Source organism: Dunckerocampus dactyliophorus, chromosome 10 (genome assembly GCF_027744805.1).
Source record: "Dunckerocampus dactyliophorus isolate RoL2022-P2 chromosome 10, RoL_Ddac_1.1, whole genome shotgun sequence".
Classification (NCBI taxonomy): domain Eukaryota; kingdom Metazoa; phylum Chordata; class Actinopteri; order Syngnathiformes; family Syngnathidae; genus Dunckerocampus; species Dunckerocampus dactyliophorus.
The window spans coordinates 31760867-31769719 of record NC_072828.1 but is presented as its reverse complement, the minus strand read 5'-3'; the positions used below and the strand labels follow the sequence as shown (position 1 = coordinate 31769719).

General features: G+C 40.0%; 1 protein-coding gene across 3 annotated transcripts in view; it reads left to right on the top strand.

Annotated features, from left to right (window-relative positions):
• LOC129189070 (plasminogen activator inhibitor 1 RNA-binding protein-like) overlaps window positions 1–8853 on the top strand; it is a 14732-nt gene continuing 5879 nt past the window's right edge. Inside the window, exons 1-4 of one of the 3 annotated variants that reach the window (XM_054790370.1) lie at window positions 1–374; window positions 7273–7459; window positions 7536–7676; window positions 8625–8696. In XM_054790370.1, coding sequence (XP_054646345.1) covers window positions 119–374; window positions 7273–7459; window positions 7536–7676; window positions 8625–8696 — 656 coding nt within the window. In that variant the 5' untranslated portion in view covers window positions 1–118. The remainder of the gene's footprint in view (window positions 375–7272; window positions 7460–7535; window positions 7677–8624; window positions 8697–8853) is intronic. The other 2 variants (XM_054790368.1, XM_054790367.1) reach the window with 2 other exon arrangements.

The window sequence follows — 8853 nt, the reverse complement described above, 5'->3', positions numbered from 1 at the left end:
TCTATAGCGCCGGAAGAGAAGAAACTCCTTTCCCCAGCCATCTTGTGGCTTCACCTAGCGAAGTGTTCGCACCGAACCTCGTAGAATCGGAGGAAAATCCTGCTGAAGGGGCGCCATCATGCCCGGACAAATGCAAGAAGGCTTTGGCATCGCCGTGACCAATCGATACGACCAGTTATTGGACGATGAATCGGACCCGTTTGAGCTGCTGAGGCAGGCTGAGAAGAAGAAGAAGGAGGCTGCCGCTGCTGGCGTCGCCAAACCTGCAGTCCAGGTTAGCAAACAGCCCAAAAAGGAGTCCCAGAAGGACCGAAAGACGCCGCTCAGCGACAAAAAGGAGGAGACCCAGGCGCCGGTCCCACTCAAAAAAGACGGTGAGCACATTTCTGGTCTTAAAGCCAAAGTTCGGAGTGAACACTAGCGGGTGTAGGCTAGCATTTCTGCTGCTAGCAAGGTGCAGAGAGCTCCGGTGATGTGAGGCAGGTCGGCGGCGTGGTTGTCTCTTCCCGTCACTTTATGAAACAATGACAGTCCCGAAACACGCCGTTATCCACGGCGAGTGTTCTACTCGGGTGATTCGGTGACTCTTTTGGCCATCTTGTGTTCTGAGGCCTCGTTGTTGGCACAGGCCTGTCCACAAGAGCACGGACGTTGTACGGCGTGATTCTCGTCATGTAGCAGCTAGCCGGCTAGCTAGGTCATGTTATTTGTTTGGAACCGTCCCCCTCCCTACACACCACAGAGCAGTCTGGTTTGGTGACAAAAGTGCATACTCTTTGACCAAGGAGCCCCATGAAGCATGCATACGGGCGCAAAGGAACACGAGAGAGCAACTTGTCAACAGCCGCGCGCCTCGTGCTTCTGCACGAGCTTTCCAAATGGTGGGGCGGAACTCTATAAAGTGCCCCAAAGGCCTTTTTAATCTTCGACGTGTAGACTCTGAAAAGACTAATCATAGCAGTTATTATTGTCAACTTACATGTGTTGCAAGGTGCATGGACTGTATTTTCACGTGTGCTGTGTTCCTTCCCTGTTATATCCTAATGACTCCCATTAATACCACTTTTCATTGTCACCATATCCCAATGACTACCATTAAAACCAGTTTATTTCTCACCATATTTCAATGAGTCCCATTAAAACCAATTTATTTCTCACCATTTCCCAATGACTCCCATTAAAACCACTTTTCATTGTCACCATATCCCAATGACTCCCATTCATACCAGTTTATTTCTCACTCTATTGGCCACTTTTAGGGCTATTTTCAGTTAGACAGACTTTACTGAGCCACATGGGAAATTGCTTGGTTGTATTATTATTGTGTTGTTACTGTTATGGTGTTATTATTGTGTAAATTAAGTTTGTTATATTATAAGGTCTGTAATGTTACAATACCTTTTCATTAAATTAATTAATTTAAGAACATTTATTTTTTTTAAATAAACTCTCAAGCCCTCAAAATGCATCCAAATCAATAAAATTGATCGTTGACTTAGTCCAAGATGAAATGAGCTCGTGCCAAATGTTGCACTTTTTACAGGGTTTTTGCACTACCAGGGCCAGCAATGGGTCACAAATGGCCTATTTTTTTAAAACTCCATGTGTACATTCTGTATATTTTCACCTTTTGATTTACAGTGTGTAGTTTGGGAAAGTAGCCTAAGCAGGAGTAATCAAGTGGATTTGGACTTTGTGTGTGAGCATGTGTGAAGGATCTGCTTGCCTGAGAGAAGATGAGACAGGTGCTGCTAGATCTAGAGGTCTATTTCCGTATCCAGGCTGACTTGAGCAATGTCTGCACCATGTGTCTTGCCAGGACAAACACTGCGGTGTGAAAACGCCATCATGCCCCCATACCACGTTTTCACTTCCATCACGATGCCGACATTGCGGTCTGTATTCCTACATAGTTGCCACTAGTGGGGCTGTGAAGGATAAACCCAGGTGACCGGATATCCGCTTTGACAAGAGAGAGATGCGGTTGCATGGGTGGCAGCCTCCTGGATGGATAAGAATCAGCCAAAAAGTCTTAGATTAATGGATTGTAGACATGTACTGGGTATCGCAAGACTAGCAACCGCTTGACAGGCCGACTCTCAGACCAGTGTTTTTCAACAACTGTGCCGTGGCACAATAGTGTGCCGTGAGGGATTGTCAGGTATGCCGTGGGAAAGTATCAAATTTCACCTAATTATTATCCGCAAATAATGTGCAGTTGCAGAGTGTCTGTGCTGTCTCGTAGTGATCGGCAGAGTAGCCACGTAATATACTTTATGTCAGTAGGTGGCAGCAGGTAGCTAACTGCTTTGTACAGGCAAAATAATCAATGCATGGATGTCAGATGGCGATGACAGTGGCATTGTGGCGAGCCAAACAGTGATGGACAAGTTCTTGAAATGGAAAGATGCTAACTCTGAACTGCACCCTGGAAAAAAATTGGACCCAGATGAAGGCCCACGTGTGAGTGGAGGTCACAAGAAAGCAAAGACGGATAACTGAAGCAAAACGTCTTGTGCGAGGCAATACTAGTTGTCTTTGGTTTGGTTTGGTTTAGTTTATTTGAACATGAAGGTTACAGTGGAATACATCTCATGAATCATTTTTTTCACAGTTCCACATGTCCAAAAGGAGTAGGAAGAAGCAAAGCTTATTTAATCCTACCCCCCCCCCCCATCTATTCTACATCTAGTACAGTACATGTTGTTCACTTCCTGCATTCCATGTCATGTGTTTTCTGTGATAGTCAGTCAGAATAATACATAACTGTAAGACCCCCAAATATATATATATATATATATATATATATATATATATATATATACACACACACACACACACACATTAATAATATAAATAAATGTTTAAAATAAATATGAGTAAAGAACAAAACTTTTTTTTTTAAACAAAACAACAAAAAATAACAAACCTGACAGAACATTGTGATAATCAAGACTCTTCTGCCTTGTATTTAGCAAACATCAACTGCTTGTATTGGTTTTTTTTTAATTGCTCATCTCTGTACTTTGTTTGAGTTCCTTACTCAATCCGTTCCATAGTTTAATTCCACACACGGACACTGGGTTTTCAGCGTAGTTCTGGCGTATAAATGTTTTAAGTTGAATTTTCCTCTAAGATCATATTTCTCCTCTCTGATTGAGAAATATTGTATGGGTTTTTGGGTAATGAGTTATTAACTTTATACATTATTCTGGCGGGTTGAAAGTGTAATAAATCTGCAAATTTTAATATGTGCGATTTTAAAAATAGAGAGTTTGTATGTTGTCTATACTTGGTATTATGAATGATCCTCACTAATATGTGATATTAAAAATAAAAGTTTGTATGTTGTCTATACTTGGCATTATGAATGATCCTTACAGATCTTTTTTGCAGTACAGTGAGTGAGTGAAGATTGCTTTTGTAATTATTTCCCCCATATCTCCACACAATACATTTAGTAGAGAGTGTGGAGTGATTTTTGGTCAAGAACATATTTTGCTTTATTCAATATAGAGATATTTCTCGCCACCTTTTGTTGTATATATTTAATATGAGATTTCCAACTCATTTTTTCATCTATTATAACCCCCAGGAATTTATATTCTTCCACTTTTTCAATATCCACGCTATTAATTTGTATTTGGACATACGTATCCCTTCTGCTATTACCAAATAGCATTATTTTAGTTTTACTTAAGTTCAGGGATAATCTGTTCCTGTCAAACCATGATTTTAATATGACCTTTTCACCCTTGACCTTTTTAATGAGTTCTTGTGTGCTTTCGCCAGAACATCATTTGGATTTACTTTCACTGGGGATGCAAGGAAATGACTACGTTGTGCTTGGTGTGTGGTGAAAACATATCCAACAACGGGGCCCCCGCCTTACAGCCTTGGGGATATGATGTGCTCTTTAACAGTAAACCCTAACCCTCTTTATTGGCCAATTCCACCATTCCGTTTACGTAGATATCATATCACAGATGTTCTATAAGTAGAGATGCACAATATAGTTTTTTACTCATATTGCTAACTTTGTTTCTCAAGATTGATATGATACTGATAACTTTAAAAAAAAAATTGACGTGTTTTAATTTGCACACGCTTGGAAGTCAGAGATTCAAAGGTGGATTAGACAAACTGTACCTGTATGTTTGTCCTTTCCAGATATGATAACAATACTATTAGGCCTGTAATAGAAATAATGACATGTGCAAAGGCCTATATATGTGTAATGTCTCTATAATAATACAAATAATATAAATAATGGCATGTGCAAAGGCCTATATATGTGTAATGTCTCTATAATAATACAAATAATATAAATAATGGCATGTGCAAAGGCCTATATATGTGTAATGTCTCTATAATAATACAAATAATATAAATAATGGCATGTGCAAAGGCCTATATATGTGTAATGTCTCTATAATAATACAAATAATATAAATAATGGCATGTGCAAAGGCCTATATATGTGTAATGTCTCTTTAATAATACAAATAATAGAAATAATGGCATGTGCAAAGGCCTATATATGTGTAATGTCTCTAATAATAGAAATAATAGAAATAATGGCATGTGCAAAGGCCTATATATGTGTAATGTCTCTAATAATAGAAATAATAGAAATAATGGCATGTGCAAAGGCCTATACTGTATATGTGTAATGTCTCTCTAATAATAGAAATAATGGCATGTGCAAAGGCCTATATATGTGTAATGTCTCTCTTATAATAGAAATAATGCCATGTGCAAAGGCCTATATTTGTGTTATGTCTGTAATGATAGAAATAATAGAAATAATGGCATGTGCAAAGGCCTATATTTGTGTAATGTCTCTAATAATAGAAATAATGGCATGTGCAAAGGCCTATATTTGTGTTATGTCTCTAATGATAGAAATAATAGAAATAATGGCATGTGCAAAGGCCTATATTTGTGTAATGTCTCTAATAATAGAAATAATGGCATGTGCAAAGGCCTATATTTGTGTAATGTCTCTAATAATAGAAATAATGACATGTGCAAAGGCCTATATTTGTGTTATGTCTCTAATGATAGAAATAATAGAAATAATGGCATGTGCAAAGGCCTATATTTGTGTTATGTCTCTAATAATAGAAATAATGCCATGTGCAAAGGCCTATATTTGTGTAATGTCTCTAATAATAGAAATAATGGCATGTGCAAAGGCCTATATTTGTGTTATGTCTCTAATGATAGAAATAATAGAAATAATGGCATGTGCAAAGGTGGTCATGTGGCTTGTAAACAAAATGAATAAAAAATGGCAATGCAACACCAATAAACAATAGCAAATAAATCTTGCTTCTCGCTTTGTACTTTTGGTGCATCTTGGAGGTCAAAAGCGTGGTTGTGCTGTAGGTGGTGGAAGAGGTTGGACGTGTTGCTTTGGTGGTTACGACAGTTTTCATGCACACTTTGCATTTGGTGTTCTTTTGCTCAACATCGTCTTTGTGGAACCCAAAATATTTCCAAGCGATTGAGGTCAATTTCTTTTCGGAACAAGCACAACAGGGTCCATTTCGACGGACGCTTCTTCATTTGAACCATCAGCCAATTCCTCATTGTGTGTTTCCCTTGTTCAGACTGGATGGGTGGAGTCACGTGACTACACAAGCTGTACCTTGTCTTAAAGGGGAATGAACATAGGCTACCACCACAAACAAAAAAGACTTATTTCCTTTACTAAAACACTGAATTAACGACATGGGCAAAATGACGTCAGTTAGCATAGTACATTTCTACTACTTACCTATGTCCGTTATACATGCCATGTACACCATGTACATCAGGAGTCACCAACGTTTTTTCTTGCGAGAGCTACTTTTAGAAAATGAAAATGGCCACGAGCTACTCATTTTTGTAGAAATGATTTTCATACCTTATTTCAACCCAAACAGATCAAATATGCTTGTTTTACCAAAACATTCACAAAATGCTGGTATCCACAACTCACATTCTATGTTTCACAATACTTTTCTTTCTAGTGTTCTCACATTATTAACTGAAAACCTGAATTGAAAAGCAGGCCTGCGGGCACCTCCTGTGGTCGTGGGGGGCGACCTGGTGCCCGCGGGCACGTTGGTGACCCCTGATGTACACCATGTATATCATGTACACCATGTATATCATGTACAACATGTACAAAATGTATAACAAGGGTACCAGCATGCAAGTTGCAACTCAAAATGATCTACCTCTTTTTATAAAACATAACTTTAAATACTATTGTAAATATTTATGATTAGTATTTCACGGGTAATCAAAGTACTTGTCATAATTCCATTCAATATGGCAATAAAGATAATCAATAGTTGTGTACATAGCCTCAGTACTGGTAATATACCAGTCTAAATATCTACGTAACGTTCATTAGGACACACACGTCTTGTATTACGTGCCATTAGCATGTGCTATCAAACATTGCAGATGTACAAGAAATGAAAAATAACCATGTAAAAGTCAAGGCAACATATTAAAACGTGTTGAGCAATGGGCACATTTTCCATTTCATCATGAAATAATAGTGTAAGAAGTGGACATACAAGAATCTTACCGCTGACTTGCTTCATCCCGAATCACAATAATCAAGATGAAATCTCCATGTGTAGCTTGAAACGCTGCGGGGAAGGAAGAGCAAATCAAGCTTGGAGCTTAATGTCAGCTGACTGATGTCATATGACATGAAGTGATGAAGTGGATAAGAAATAGAAATAATTAAATACATGAAAAGTACTCCAACCTGAGAGGCATGTAATGGAGAGGGAGCAGCAATGTATTTTCTAGGTATTAAAACAAAAACTTCACTAAAATTGAGACAAAAACCCAAATGAATGAAAACAGAGGCAATTTTCCCCAAAGGAAATATGTTAAGTCCACTTGACCCCCAAAATATGACCAAAAATGCATTTGATAGAGAATCATTGTAGTTGTGAAGTCATGGTAAATGAGGACTAGATGGACCTTACTTACAATTGTACCGTTTCTCACCTTTAGCAAATTGCTGCCACAAGCACATTTCCTTGGCCCCATGGAAGGTTATCAATAAAAAATGCACGGTTAGTGAGTCAGCTTTGTGTAGGGGGGCTGTTTTGGGTGCTCCATTTCAAGGAAGGACATAGTAGAGCGCAAACAGACTAGTTAGTTACCTGTAGCACTATACCATAACAAGACTTTGCTTGAGAAAACAATTATGCATGTATGTTGGCTGTATGTATTCTTGCAATGTGATGTCATCTGTAGGTGCCGGCATGAGGAGAATGGGCCGCAAGCCCGAGGGTGAGGGCTCGAGACCACTGGGCGGCCAGCAGGGAGAGGGACGTCCCCCTGCAGACAGGCGGCCAACGGACAGGCGGCCACCCCGTCGCTTCGAAAGGCTGCCCACGGACGCTAGCGAGAAGCCTGAGGGTGGCGAATTCTCTGTGGAGAAGTGAGTTAAGCTTCCCAGAATAATCGGTGGGCCCTTTGGCCTTACCGACACTGATGGTTCCATTCCCTTCCCTCAGGCCTGTTGGCGACAGGCCGATGAGGGGCCGCGGCGCTGGCCGGGGGGGCCGTGGAGGCAGAGGGCGTGGTGTGGGGCGCAGCGACGGCTTTGACTCCAGAGGAAAACGTGAATTTGACAGACACAGTGGCAGTGATCGATCGTAAGTACTTTACCACCCTTTTACCCCCCCCCCCCCCCCCCCCCATCTATTTAACAAAAGAAAGAAAAAACAAACAACCCCCAACTCCACCAGTCCAGCTCTACAATACCCCAAAAGATGAAAAGCCACACAAAAAAACAGACAAGACACACAAATAGAACACCAAAAATAAATACAAATAATGCCAATGATAACAATAACAATATCAACAGTCAACATGGCTCACATACGTATTAATGATTGGTATTTAACAAGGTCCCACTCCAAGCCAATCCATTTTTCCCTTCAGAAATGACCAAACTCCCCAAAATATAAAAACATCTTTAAAAAAAAAAAAAAAAAAAAAAAAATCCCTCTCCAGTGATGCACTTGGAAAGACATGTTGGACCAATATGATAAATATGTATGAATATTGTAATCATAAATGAACATTGAACATACTTTTACCTGGTTGAAGATGTTCATCACCAAAGACGACAAAATGTACATTTTCCACAAGTACAAATGCACAAGCTGGGGTTCCACTGTACTGTGTAGTAGGTGGCTCTCCTGCAGCGTGCCATCCGTACATGTGTGTTTACAAGCTGCTACTGACCATTTGTACTTAGAAGTTGAACAGTTAAAGCATCACGCTCAGGTCATGCATGCAAAGTTCTATAACATTTCCAAATGTACCTGCATTGCTTTGTCCCTCAGTTCACCAAAGAAGCTTTTGTCATTGTAGTTTTCTTGAAGGTAGTAAATATTGTCTGGTTCGGGTGAACCCAATATGGTTGTTATTCACTGTTTCACCACTTGACAAACTACAAGTAGTTGGCAGTGACTCTGCAGCGCCTCAAGTAGTGCAAATGTGTGTCACGTGTACATGGTTGATGCCTGAAACACTGTTACGTGCACGTCTGGATGATGAACATGCTCAGATGGTGGCTAAAGCAAATGTTGTTTCAGTAGTCTGAAGGGTGAAGAAAAGCGGGGCGGGAGCGGATCTCACAACTGGGGCACCGTCAAAGACGAACTCAAGTGAGTTTCTTTCCCCAAACCCCCCCACATTTTATACTTTATGCTTTCAGTTACAGCGTGTGTGTGTGTGTGTGCGTGTGCGCATGTGAAATTTGAAGGAAGACTTGATTGTTTGTGTGAAGGCAGACTTGAAATATAAACTTTGATGTTTGAAGGT